The sequence below is a fragment of the Pleurodeles waltl genome, chromosome 5 (genome assembly GCF_031143425.1).
Source record: "Pleurodeles waltl isolate 20211129_DDA chromosome 5, aPleWal1.hap1.20221129, whole genome shotgun sequence".
NCBI classification, from domain to species: domain Eukaryota; kingdom Metazoa; phylum Chordata; class Amphibia; order Caudata; family Salamandridae; genus Pleurodeles; species Pleurodeles waltl.
The window spans coordinates 518086741-518100959 of NC_090444.1; the positions used below are offsets into that span (position 1 = coordinate 518086741).

Here is a 14219-nt window from a genome sequence, read left to right on the forward strand (position 1 = left end):
TACCACTGCTAACCAGTGCTAAAGTGTTTGTACTCTTTCCTTAAAGCATGTTAGACTGACTTATACCCAGTGGCATATTTAATTTACTTTTAAGTCCCTAGTAAAGTAGCACGACCTGGGCCCAGGGCCTGTACATTAAATGGTACTAGAGGGCCTGCAGCACTAATTGTGCCACGCACTTAAGAATCCCTTAAACATGTCTCAGGCCTGCCATTGTGGCTTCTGTGTGTGCAGTTTTAAACTGCCATTTTGTCCTTGCAAAGTAAACCTTTTGCCAGGCTGAAAACTTAGTTTTTAAGTCACCCCTAGGGTAGGCCACGGACAGCGCAGATGGCAGGGTGCAATGTATTTAAAAATTAGGCCATGGACTTTTAAGTTTTACGTGTCCTGGTAGTGGAAAACTCCTAAATGTGTTTTAAGACAGCCATCTCCCATAGGGTAACAATGCAGTTACCTTATTACATTTTATAAGTGTAATTTCCAAGTTGGAACTGGTTACCAGTTCATGTTTGGTGTCTCTGGAATTGTAATGAAAAATCCTAACTTATGGGAAAGTTGGATTTTAAATTACAAATGTGAGAATGCTACTTTTGGAAAGTTGGCATTTTCTTGTCTTAGCCTTTAGGTGCTGTCAGCATGTCTCTGGGTCACATGCCTGGGTGTAGTTGGCAGGTGGGCTTTGTGTATTCCTCTTAGCCACACACAATGGGAAGCTTAGGTGTGACTGAATGGGCCTTCACAAGCAGGATGAGAGGGAGGATCTAGACTCAGCCCCACTTACATTTGAATAGGTTGTGCCCTACCTCCACACAAAGGGCTGCATGTTCCTTCTGTAGTTAGTCCGGAGCCCGGGGCAGGAAGGCAGGGCACCTGTGTACTTCAAAGGCATGTCTCTAGAAGCTTCTCACTACTTTAAAGTCACAACTGGTTATAAATACTGGACCAAGAACACCAACTCTTCAGTAGACGTCTGGACCTGTGGATAGTCTGCCACAAAGGACTGCTGTGCAGTTTTTATGGCCTCGGATTGCATGGACCTTTCTCTAACATAGACCATATATCTTGCAGACAAACAGTAACAAGTTACACTGCCAAGCTGAAGATGCTGTGGTTACTGATGGGCGAGCATCATTTACGTGATGTTACAGTTGAAACCCCTGTGTTCGTTTTAGCGATCGTTTTGCTTGTGGGCTCCTCAGACTTTTATTCTCATGCCCCATCTTGCCTGTATTTAGAATCAGCAGATGTACAGGCCCTTTTGTTCACCATTCCTGTCCTGTGAAAACCAACAGATGTAGCTGCTGGACACTACTTGTCATGCAGAGCTAAATTGATTTTCTTCTGCACTGCCGAAAACACACTTTACTGATGGGCACAACTATCTTTATTTGTTTATTTATTTATATTTTTTACAGCTTGACCACGAGCAAGTGGCAAGAGCTTTATACAATACCAGATTCGTAAAAGCAGTAAACATTTATAATACAGTGACATTAAGTTAATAGCATTATTATGTAAAATAGCTGTGCTGAAATCTACATATCTGTAAACCTGATTTACAGAACAATTAGCAGTTGGGGGGGGGGGTCACATAAATAAACTTACTGCTGGATATGAAAGACATGAACAATTGCATTATTTGGTGAACTCTAATGGTTTCTGAAACCCACAGATTTTTATCCAATGTATCTGAAAAAATGTACTTAAAAAATAATAGTTTCATTCTATTTTTTGAATGATCCGTTAGACGCCTTAGCTCCCTAACAAAAGCAGGGCAGCTCGCTCTGTGAACTGGGGCAGTTTGCATTTCCTGTGATTTCATTAAAGTGACACCCATGAATCCTGTTCCAGGAGAAAATCAGCCAGCCTGCATACTTTGACGTGCGGCAGGACCGCAAGCTGGCACATAACACATCTACATCTATAGGACTGCCTCTCAAAGTTGATTGAGAAGCTACAATCCATATGGTGGGCAGCATTTTTGGACTGTTTCTAAAAACCAGAAGACACATTGAGTAGGCAGAGTGTGATCATTTAGGGCCTCAATCATAAACGATAGTGTCCCAGGTGCTTCCTCCTACTTTTAGAAAAAAATACAACTTTTTTGTGATTTCACAAAGATTTCTGGTAATGCTTCTCGGAATCTGTTACAGTCTCCGATTTCCTTGACTGCTCACGTATGTATTTTCGTGTAGAAGAAAACTAATATTTCCAGTTTTTAGAAGCATTTTTGATGGCAAAGATATCTCGCTGTGGAGAAACATTTTGCCTACATCTCCACCAATTACTTTAGAATGTCTCTTCCTTCATTTCCACCTTAAAATACATTAGCCCTGCACATAAAAGGCAGACAGTTATGAGCTGGTTCTAAGTGGGAAACTGCCAGCCAATTGTTGGCGAATAGCCACATCCAACCTGATTATGCGGCTTCAGCAACTTTTAAGGGTAACTCTTCCCAAAAGAGACCCAGAAACGTACTAATGGTAAAAGGTTTGTGTTCAAGGCAGTTCCATTGTACTGGAGTAAGTTCTACTAATCCTTTGAATAAGGAATGACATGTGCCCCTGCAAATTGTGTTTTGCCTACTAGATTTTACTTAAGTGTTGAAAACCTTTTAGGAATTGGGCATTTGGGGCCATATGTACCAACGCAATTTCCCATAGACACAGAATGTGTAAAATCCTTTGATACATCTGGCCCTTAGTGTGCAAACGTGGATTCATATACAGCAATAGGACTCATAAATAATCTAATCTATAATTTTGTATTCTCAGTGAGATATAAAGGCACAGGCACTGTGGCCAGGTCACATAATGTATGGTTCTTATCTTACTTAGGATTTCGGTGTCTTTTGTGTTGTATTTTTGGGAAATGGTTTTGCTTTCCTTTTAACGGTTGATATTTGAATTAGCATAACCAATATACTCTCATCCTAGCAGTTGTCCAGCATTGGACCTTTCATACATTTACATGCTTGAATCCTTCCACGTCGCCAGACTGGGAACCCCCAGAACATTTTACCAACAGCAGTACATACTTTAGCATCACTCGATCATTAACTAACCAGTATTTTTTCCAACCTATTCGCATCTTTTTATGATCCAAACCCTAGCCAATCAGAATGCCTTTTATCCCGCTGTTCTCCCACTGATGCTTCCAACTGTCAGATTTTCTACTGCAGTTCTGGTGTAAGAACCCTATCTGACAGCTCTTGAGAGAAAAGTATGGCAGCGGCAGCATTGAAAAAAATATTCATTTAAAACACGTTGAAATGCAATCTTGGAACTAATATAAACTAAATGTGTTTTTCTTTGTGATGCGCTGAAAAAGCAAATGTCTCAGTATGTTGTATTACGAGATGTAAACCTTTTATAATTTCATGGACTTTTTTGTTTTACAGGGTACGAGACCATGATGATCTTATTACAATTTTCATGCGCCAGGATGATACTCTAACAGAAACATATGGAAACTACTTCCTTGCTGAACTGATCGAGGCTCAGGATGAAGAGAATCATGCTGTTGTCGGGGAGGTCAGTCTTTCAAAATGTAACACAGGATGTGGCTGAAAAAAAATAGTTTAAGACATTATTTAAATCAGGTTGGGGCTAAGTTATACCTTCCTGCCCTTGCGCAAGGTGGGTGGATGGGTGCCAATTAAAAACATACAGCCCCTAGACATGAAGAGAATGGGAAACCAATACAGCCTCCTGTCCTGGGGCAAGATGGGTTGAAGGGAAAAGTGTATCTCCCTACGTGCCCTTTGTCAAGCATTGTGGTACCGAAATGCCCACACCTTGAGGTAAAGTGGGGTGTAGGGCACTAAATATCTCCATACTTTGTCCCCGATCTTTGGGCAAGTATTGGAGTTGAAGATATAATCCACCCCTATGCCAGGCGAATTGAAAGGGCTCTTAACACTCCCCTGTTCTTTTCCAATGCAGGATATGGGGCGATCTCCCACCCTTGCGCAAGGTGAAGGTCAAACCAAGATCCCGCTCCACCATTGTGCAAGGTAGAAGGGATGAAGTCCCCTGATGCACCTTTCCATTGGGCAAGGCAGAAGAGAGTGACTACCATCTCTGCCCTCGTGCCTTTAGCAATCCAGGGGGTGTTTAAGGGGGTGTTTAGGGCTGTCTCCTGTCCTAAGCTTTCTTTACCCTAAAAAACGAAGGGTGGAGGAGGGCTGGTACAGCTTACGACTGCCCTGGGACCCACTTCACACACAATAGAAGAGCCATGTAACCAGAAAAGCAATGGAATAAAAATTAAAAGGCTATTGACCTCGTTTAACCAAAGTTCTCTAAATCTTATTTTTGTTCATGAAATAGAAGTCACCATTGTGTAAGTGAGACCAAAGTTTTCATAAGAAGAAGAATGTATTGTTTTGCTAATAATGTTGGTGCTGTTGAACAAATCTGCAGGAACTTTAAAAAAAAAAAAAGTACATCCACTTCAGCTCCTTCATGGAAAGTTTCACACAGATCCGTCAGGTGGAGGTCAAGAGAGAGTGTCTGAAGGGGTGAAAAACGAACTTTTTTATCCTGTGTTAATGTTGGGAGGTGTTGCTCTCTGATACAGATAAAACTGCTCAATTGGAATTGGACCAAATTTAGCAGAAAGCTAAAACTTCACGCAGAAAGCGTGCCTTTTGTGATTTGGTGTAAATCTGTGTATAGAAAATATTGGTTAAAGAGTTGCCCAGGGTGGACATAAGAGAGTTAGAAAGTTAAGCATACCAGGAATCCTGCAATACCAAAACTTATTTTTTTTAAGGGTCCTATGATTGGCAGAGAGATTTCTTTTTTCCCTGTTTACCATTTAAGTACAGCAAGACTGATCTCTGTCCCATGGTAAGGAATGATCTGATTGACTGGCCACAACTCAGAACAAATTGTTGTGGCTGCCCTTACAGGACTCAGTTCCCTTGCCTTGAAAACGATTTAAAAATAAGATATGAATGGGCACGGTAGGGACACCCTGATCCCCGGGTATTTGTGGGGGAGGCCGAAAGAAATACAAAAGCAGGTGTTTGGTACTATAGTACTCCTCCGGAACCCAGCGCAGCCTTCTCCTGAGGTACCTTGGCTTCAAGCCCAACATACAGAGGTAAAGCGCAAGCTTCACTAAGGAAGGTTGCACAGTACCAGAGTACCATAGGGAGGAAGCTTGTGTGGCAGGTACCGTAAGAGTACCCCTGTACCCGAAAAAAATTGTCCCCTTTCCATGCGCAACTTTTATGCTTTTGTATTTCATCACTTACACTATGTTAAATCATAGTATTCATAGCAACACTCATGACATCTCAAAATACATCATTTATGTGAAGATTGTTGCATGGTAGAGGGATGAGTTATAGTTAATGTAGTCTAGGTACCGAGTTCACAACACTGTGTACTGTGGTGCATGAGCCATTGGGTGGGGCACAAATTATAATTTTAAGTTGTTACTATAACTTTAAAATGTATAATGTTTGTGTAGTTTAAGTTGGTTTTGTATGCAAATCTCGAACTCTAACTTATCCTCAACCTTTCGTTTTTTATTGAAGTCCAATATATATATGTTATATATATATTTGTTTTAAATGTGTTCAAAATTGTCGAGTGGATTGTCATCGAGTGGAGTGTCTTATAGTTCATTGGAGGAGAGTAGAGTGGAGTGGCATAGAGTGAGGTGCTAGAAAGTGGAGTATTGTAGAGTATCATTGAGTGTCGTAAAGTGTAGTGCAGTGTTGAGGAGTGGCGTGTCATGCAGTGTAGTTGAGTGGTATAGGGTGAAGTAGAGTCTTGTAGAGAGGAAGAGGCATAGAATGCAGTGGAGTGGCATGTCTTACAGTGGCGTGTCATAGTGTGTGTTACAGTGTAGTGGTGTAGAGAGGAGTGGCATAGAGCAGTCTCCTATACAGTTGAGTATAAAATAGAGTGGCGTTGAGTATGGAGAGGAGTGTCATACAGTGGCGTGGCGTAAAGTGGAGCAGACTGATGTAGAATGGAGGAGCATAAAGTAGAGTATTGTAGAGTGAAGTAGCAAATTGTACAGTGTCTTTTGTCATATATCTTTTTTTTTTTCTTCGTTTTTTGTTTTTTTTAGATTTTAGTAGTCACCGTGGAGTGGCGTGTCATAGAGAGTTGGCCTAGTGGTGTGTTGTAGAGTGTCTTAGAGTGAAGGGGTGTGTATTGGGGTGTCGTAGAGTGCAGTGGCATGTAGAGTGCAGTGGCATGGAGTGTCGTGTGTAGTGGCGTGTCTTAAATTGGCATGGCGTGTTATAGTGGAGTGGCGTGTCATACACTGGAGTGGCGTGAAGTGTCAAAGTGGCGTAGAGTGGAGTACAGTATTGTAGAGTGGTGTGTCGTAGTCCGTCTTAGAGTGGAAGGGCATGGAGCAGAGTGGCCAACAGTGGAGTGCAAGTGGTACAGTAAGGTGGTGTGTCATACAGTGGAGTGTCGAGTGGCGTAGAGTCAATCATTCAGTAATTTGTTAAGTGCAGCAAATCACCTGTAAGGGGCTCAAGGTGCTGGAGTTGCTAGGTGCTGCGTGGTGCTCAGTTCATTCGAACAACTAGGTCTTGAGCCCTTTCCTGAGTTGGTGAAGTGATGAGGTGGTACTGAGGTGCAGGGAAAGGTTGTTCCAAGCTTTGGCTGCCAGATGAGAGAAAGAGTGTCGTCCTCTGTTGGCTGGGTGGACCCATGAGGCATCTGTGAGGAAGAGCAAGGTGGATCATAAGTGTCTTCTTTGGTTCGTGGAAGGTCCTGTGCTTGCTGATATATGCTGGCCCTATGTTGTGCAGAGCTATGTACACGTGAGTCAACATCCTGAACTGGCACCTCTTCTGGATTGGGAGTTAGTGTAGCTTCTTACGGTGGGGTGTGATGTGGGTTTCTCTGGGGAGGTGGAGGATGAGTCTTGCTGCTGAGTTTTGTTTTGTTTGTAGTCTCTTCAGGAGTCGTGCGTTGATTTCTACATAGTGTGTTCTTTAGTCCAACCTGCTGGTGATGAGGGCCTATGTGACGGTTTTTCTTGTATTGACTGGAAGGCACCTGAAGATCTTGCTGAGCATGCATAGGGTGTGGAAGCAGGCAGATGAGACTGTGTATAGCTGTTGCTTCATAGATAGCTTGCTGTCCAAGATGATGCCAAGAGGTTGTGGGCATGGTCTGTCAGGGCAAGGGTTGGGCCAAGTTCCGCAGGCCACCATGTGTCATTCCATGGTGAGGTGTTGTTCCAAAAGATGAGGACTTCTGTATTGTCCATGTTCAGCTCGAGGGACGGCGGGTTGTAGAGAGGAGTGTCATACAGGGGCATGTCTTACTGTGGTGTACAGTGTTGTAGAGTGGAGTGCGGTGTCGTAGAATGTCTTAGAGTGGTATGGCATTGAGTGGAGTACAGTGGATTGGCATGTGGTACAGAGGAGTGGCATATGTCATACAGTGGAGTGGAGTAGAGTGGCATATCATAGAATGGACTGGAGTGGAGAGGCGCTTCATAGAGCGGTGTACATTAGAGAAGCACAGAGTGGAGCTGGGTAGAGTGGCATGTCGTGGAGGGGCATTTAGGGGAGTGGCATGTCATGGAGTGGAGTGTTGAGTGATGTGTCTTAGTGTGGAGTGGTGTCGTACAGTGCTTTTTGACATATATACATTTTTTTTTTTTTTTTAGATTTCAGTAAGTACCGTGGAGTGGTGTGTCATAGAGTGGAGTGACATGTTGTGCAGTGTCTTCTAGGATACTTTTTTTTTTTTACTTCGCTAGATACCGCAATATTTCCTAGTTAGTTTCAATGAAGCACTGCAGTTGTCCGTGAACTTTTAAAAAAAATATATGAAGCATCAAAAATAGTTTTCCCTACCTTACAGACTGTGCTAAATTGCCTCATTTCTTCCTATGGATTACATAATCAGTATTGAGCTGTATTTGACGTTCAAACCCAGAACACAAAGTGTGGTCTAAATATTATGGCTGCCTTTTTATTTTGTAAGTGCTTTCATTAACCAATAATATTGTATTTTGTCTTTGCTATGTACCGTGGCACAATATATCATTAGATTATTGCCCTTATTACTTAAAAAGTACTAAAACAATTTACATCAGATAACAAAAAGGACCCTTTCCACATCATAATCTATATTCCTGCAAAGTTCATGAAAATCTGTTTAGCTGTTTTGTCACTTCATCTGTCTAAATAGTCTATGGCAGTGGTTCCCAACCTTTTGGTTTCTGTGGACCCCCACTTTAACATTGATGGAACCCAGGGACCCCCACGGAATCATCATGGGAATCCGGGGACCCCCGCCTGAGTCATTACTGGAAGCTGGGGACCTAATTTGTCAATATTTGTTAATATTTTTTAATTTTCTAGGCTCTCGCGGACCTCCTGAGAAGGCTTCGCGGACCCCCAGGGGTCCCCGGACCACAGGTTGGGAACCACTGGTCTATGGAGAATGCATTGGTGAAAAAACATGTTTTGGGAACCCATTTTTGTCTTTGCACCCCCTTAACTAATCACGACAAAACTTTGGATCACCAGCCAATGTAGAATAAGGAATAGGTTGCAAGGTTCTGTGGAGCTTACTCAAACAATGGCTAAGTTATTACCAATCAAGAATCCGAGGAATTCCTATCTCTCGAAATCCTAACTATAACTACAGAGTGGTTACCGCCACTCTGTAATAATATATATTTTAAAAGTCAAATGTTAAACTAATGTTACAATTAGGTGAATATGTTACTTACAATGTTTATGTTTTGAACTATAAAAAATAAAAGAAATTCATCACTTCTAATTAGCAGAGCTAACTATAACTAGTGCCCCTGTTATGCACAGCTTATGACCTTACCTATTACATCACTTGTGACATGCTCTTTGACATCTCAGATGACAACATTGATGACATCACTGATTACATAATCCAAGCTTCTTATGCACACACTACTCTATAAGCTAGTATGGCATTAGAGGCCTGAAAGTAAGTACAAAATAGCTCAGAATAATGTAAAGCATCAGTAATCCCATCACAGATACAACTTCTTTATGTGTAGCAAGTATGTGTTATGTGAAACATTGACCCTACACCATACACTTCACTGGTAGCCTAGTTCATATTAACAGTCAACCACAGATATATGGATGGAGATTTTGGGAGGATTCGTCAAATAGCCAAAGTTATTAGCAAACCTACAAACACCATGTCTTTGAAAAAGCAGTCCTAACTATAACTACCCAGTGGCCGGCTGCAAACACACTCTCTCTTCCTCTGTCCGTCCGTCAGTCAGTCAACCACAGAGTGGTGCGCATCCGCTCAAAAATCCTTCTCTACAATGCCAGGACAATGTATTTGCTAGTGATATAACTGATTTAATATTTTGTTTTTAGCCTCGTTAATGCTTTTACATTTTATTTTTTTACTTTGTCAATATTTTGTGCAGCCCAGCAGCACCCCATGATCTGCTGCAGAGCCACTTGCTACTTTCACTAACTATTGCTTTGCAACGGTTAATCCGCTAGCACTGCTTTTACTGGTGGCCATCTTTCATTGATTTACCTATACTGTATTAATGTTTTATTGTTACAAAATGGTTGATGCATTACTTCTAAATGCAGCAGCTATCTTGGAAGATTGAACCAATATTAAACTATTAAATAGTTGGTACACTACTAAATGATTGCCCCTACACATGCACAGTGCCATCTTTTAATGATTTTACCATTCTTTATCAATGCTTTACCCTTCGAAGATGATTGATGCATTCCTTTGAAACACATCTGCCATCTTGAAACCATAAAGCATTGATATAGTTTGCCAAAGATGGCTGCCTGAGTGTATGTATAAGCCTAGGAGGTGACTTTTTAATAATTCACCAGTACTTTATTATTGTTTTGGTATTTTAGCACATTAAGGGCCCGAACTATTGGCTTATGCCAGTGTTTTTTGTTTAATTAGTTATCAGGTATATATCTTGTGGGCTTGTGTCCTTGGAAGCCAATATCCTCAGTCAAAGAGCTTAAAAAAAAAAAGAAATAGAAACAAGCCAACAGGCCTTTTCCTTCTGCACACCCATAATCCGGTATAACATCTCTTCTACATATTGACTGCTCCAACCCTAAGGAGAGAGCTGTATCCCGATTTAGTGACAGCCCCCCTCAGACCCAGCCACCCCACCAATAGGTGTTCACAGTAGTTTTGGTCTTTGACAGTATGCCCCTTACTGCTTATTCACTGGGTTCAGACTATGCCACATACGAACATACAGCCATCCATCATTGTCTGGAGGTGGTTATAACTAATAGGAGTGGAAAGCTTCTATTTTCCCCTCTAAATGGACTGTTTCTCCATTGGAGGAAACTGGGAAAAACAGCTCAGTTGAAAAAGTTGACCATAGTAAGGAAGCAAATGCTTCTTGTTGATATAGGACTGTGTTTATTAAAGCGTACTCGATAAATAAATCTTTCTGCCTGACTGAGTTTGTCGCATGTTCCTCGTGCCACATTACAGGGTATGCATTGATTTTGCGCGCCTCAAGCCCTCCTGCACTAAAGAAAGTAGATGTTCACTCTTCAAAAAGACGTTTGTCTGTGTGTGCTAAGGTTATATTTAATTTGCCTTGAAATGTTTTTTGAGTGAACATGGAGGTACATTTGCGTTTTTTCTCAACATGGAAAACGTTCTGTGTGTATTAGAAATCCCTTTCCCTACACAACAAAGCAAGGTGTATGTGGAAATGTGCTTCCTGAAATGCACACTTAAACTTTATTGTTTATTAGCTGTTGTTTTACAGATGTATTTTGGTTGGAAAATATCTTCCTTTGAACACTCTAAAAGATCCATCGTTGTCGGTGTTCACAACATTTCCAGGAAGTCAGTGGTAAGCCAGCTTACCCTCCAGAAGGTCCCCCTATTATCCTACCCTCTACCCAAAGTTACAATTTTGAAAAATAAAGCCACTCTACAGATTTTCCGCAGACCCAATTTCCTTCTGCAACTGAACATTTCTGCACATACTAAATCCCTGAGTAAGCATCTGTTTTTGTTAGCCACAGATGACACTTAAGCACCTTCATTGAACAGTGTGCAGAAAATGGTTCAGTGAATCTGTCTCATTATATTTAAAGAATAGTAAATTAAGAAAACATACAGTATATTGAATATCCGATGTAGCTCCTGGACATTTTACACTAATGCAAAACAAGAGAAAATAAGAGAGTAACGGAAGTAGTAGCAGCAGTGGTAAGTAGGGTAAAATAATTCTGAGCTCAGGTGCAGTTGGCGTTTTTCACAATTTGCAGAAACAGTGGTTAATTAGTCATAAAAGACAGCAGAAGCTTTGCAGCTTCCTGACTTTTGTTTTTCTCTCTTATGAAGTGAGTGACTTCTTCAATGGAAACCATTCCCCGCCTGTTTTACAGTCAACAGCACAGTCGCAACAGACCTCCACACTCCTAAAAGACCCGGCAACAGCACACAGATGGAATAACTTTAAGTGATAGTGATGTCTCGTGAATCCGATTTGTAAATGTGACCCTGTCTACTCATCGGACAACGTCTACTTGCAGTCCGCGATACCATGAACCAAAAAAACACCCTTCGGCATCCTCTCCCTGTGTAGGGGCATTCAAGACAAAGTACTCATATGCTGCAATTGTTCCTAGTCCACTCTTACCAATTTGTTTACATATAGAGCTGTAGCTTGGGTCTCATCTCCTGATTCTTACATGTGGAGACACTTACTGACCTCTTATCTGCTCTATAATACCCAATCTGAATATGGGACATTTGGGGTCCTCCATACCAGCCAGATATTACTACTGTGATACTGAACTCTTCCTAAGAGTGTTATTTACCTCAGTTCCTTCGTCTCACTCTCCAGACATGACTAACAAGTCCTGAACCTCAACCAGTATCAAAACAAAATGTGTGCTTCTGCCAATCACAGTCTGCACCCAAAAAGCAAAACATGGCTCTCAGGCAAACAGTTAGAAGGCTACCCTGTTCCATTTCCTCATGCACACATTCAATTGCTTTCATTATTAAGAGACACATTTTATTCAAGCCTTGTCTCTCTAAACAAAGAAAAAGAAAACCTATTTGCTATTGTGACGCTAAAACACTGAAATCAACTTCCAACATTCCTACAGGCATTTATCCCCGGGCATTAATATTGGAAATCGTCTACTGACAGTTCTACTCAAGACCTCTCTCACTCCTCTAGAAGCAATTCAATGGCATGATGAAGAAGACCCTTGTTAGGTGTTAGGAGTGGGTTGTTAAAATCCCCATTATTTCCCCTCCCCAGGATTACTGGGAATCATAAGAAAGCCAGAGATTGGGAATAACAGAGATTATTCGACTTTGGGGCGTAACGAGTGTGAATTTGTATTTCAACAGGGATTCCTGCACATTTTCCTCCAGAGTTTCACTCGTACCTTATCGCTGCTTTAGCACCACCCTCTACAGCCACTACGGTGGCAATGCAGAAGGCAAGGCCAAGGAACAGACCGCACCTGAGACTGGATGTGACACTTGAGGCCATCAATGACAGAAGAGAAGCCCTTGAAATATACAATAAAGATTACAGTGTTCCATTGAATTAAGTGCATGAATCCTAGATTAGAAGGGAATGAGCAGGTCAATAGAAGACGTGGAGTAAGTCGATTGAAGAGTATGCTCTTCAGTATCTTGAAGAATGGGAGCAGAGATATAGGATTTTTGATAGAAAGAGAGTAGCAGTAGATTTTTTCTTTTAGTTGTGTTTAAACTTCAGATATATGGTCTTGCACATAGGGATCAGATAAAACGAAGTGGTTCAATAAAAAGGTAAAGGAGAGCTGAACCTTGAAGGAGAGAGGCACTATTTTGCTCAGGGTCTCGCACGGGCTTTCATTCATCTCTCATGTCAGTTACAAGACCTTGTACCTGGTACACTGGTTTGCTTTCAGGGGATACCATGTATCTCTAAGAGACAGGATCCACCATTACATCCCTGGGTATATCCTGCGCTCGCTCAGCGCTGGCCTGCTGATGTTCTTCACTTTTACAAGCAGGGCAAGTATATCCCAGATTCTTAAACACGTTTAAAGCCTGTCTTTTCAAAAGGTTCATCTTGTATGCTATGCTGGCAGCCCGGCCTTTCCGGGAAACCCTCTTAGCATCGCTATGCCCAAGAAATAATGCACCGAAACTTATAGAAATATTGAAAATGTAAATATGACGTTATTTTGACTGCATTTTTCTTCTGATATTTACATTCTGTTCTGACAGTTTAGCCCCAAAAGCTATTACGATTGTTTTAATCCTATAATGTCAACCCTTGTTACTAAAAGTGCCTAAATCAGTGATTCCTAAGAACCTTTTCTAGCACTTTTCACAATCAGTCACGGATTCCTTACTAAGATCACAATACCTGTGCACAACAAGCATTGGCAAAGCCAATAGGTCTGGCTGACATTTAGATTCCTGACTGAAACATAAAAAAGCCTACTGGAGTGAAAAAGAAAAAAAAATCCTTTCTGTATACAAACACATCTTTTAGATAAAGAATGTAATATGTTATTTTTCTGTGTATTTTTGAGATATACAATTGTTGTTTAGGATCTGCACTGCTTGAATGACACATAAGGTAGGAATAATACACCAAGTAGTCAATGAGGTGAGTAGCAGTCTGCTGGACCGAGACGAAGCCCTCTCTATTTGTATTGTAAAGGATTTCTAACGGTATGTCTTGCAGTAACCTTTTGGGGTAAAAATGACTGACCACTGCATTTGATCAGGAGATACCCAAGGATTTCACAGTAAACCACGCAGCACAATGTCTTTGTAAGTATTGCTTTCAAAAGCTTATTAAAACATTGAATTTGTGGCGTGGTACCAGACGCATTTCTGCATAGGTTGATTAAGTTACTAAGAAGGCTTTTTATCAGCACGTGGCCCAAATACTTGCAACTGATATTATTAATGCTGCAGACTTTACCCATATAGCATCACGATCTACAGCGCCAACCAATCATCACAACCTTGCAACCTTCTACAACACTAGGATTCATGGCAGAGTGAGAATCAGCTGCAGTTTAGCCTACATCACTCTTTTTTTAAAGTATGTTTTTTTTTTATTGATTTGCAAATATATACAAAAAGAAAGGACACATGTTTAGGATATTGTTCGCCAGTAAACATGCAAGCTTAGGGTACCTATCTAAAAACATCACAGAATACCGCTTATAAATAATT

At 41.2% G+C, this 14219-nt stretch overlaps 1 protein-coding gene across 3 annotated transcripts in view; it reads left to right on the forward strand.

The window, feature by feature from the left end:
* CFAP61 (cilia and flagella associated protein 61) overlaps window positions 1–14219 on the forward strand; it is a 1725308-nt gene that overhangs the window by 231938 nt on the left and 1479151 nt on the right. For all 3 annotated transcript variants that reach the window (XM_069234340.1, XM_069234338.1, XM_069234339.1), the window contains exon 7: window positions 3401–3533. In XM_069234340.1, the coding sequence (XP_069090441.1) occupies window positions 3401–3533 (133 nt within the window). The remainder of the gene's footprint in view (window positions 1–3400; window positions 3534–14219) is intronic.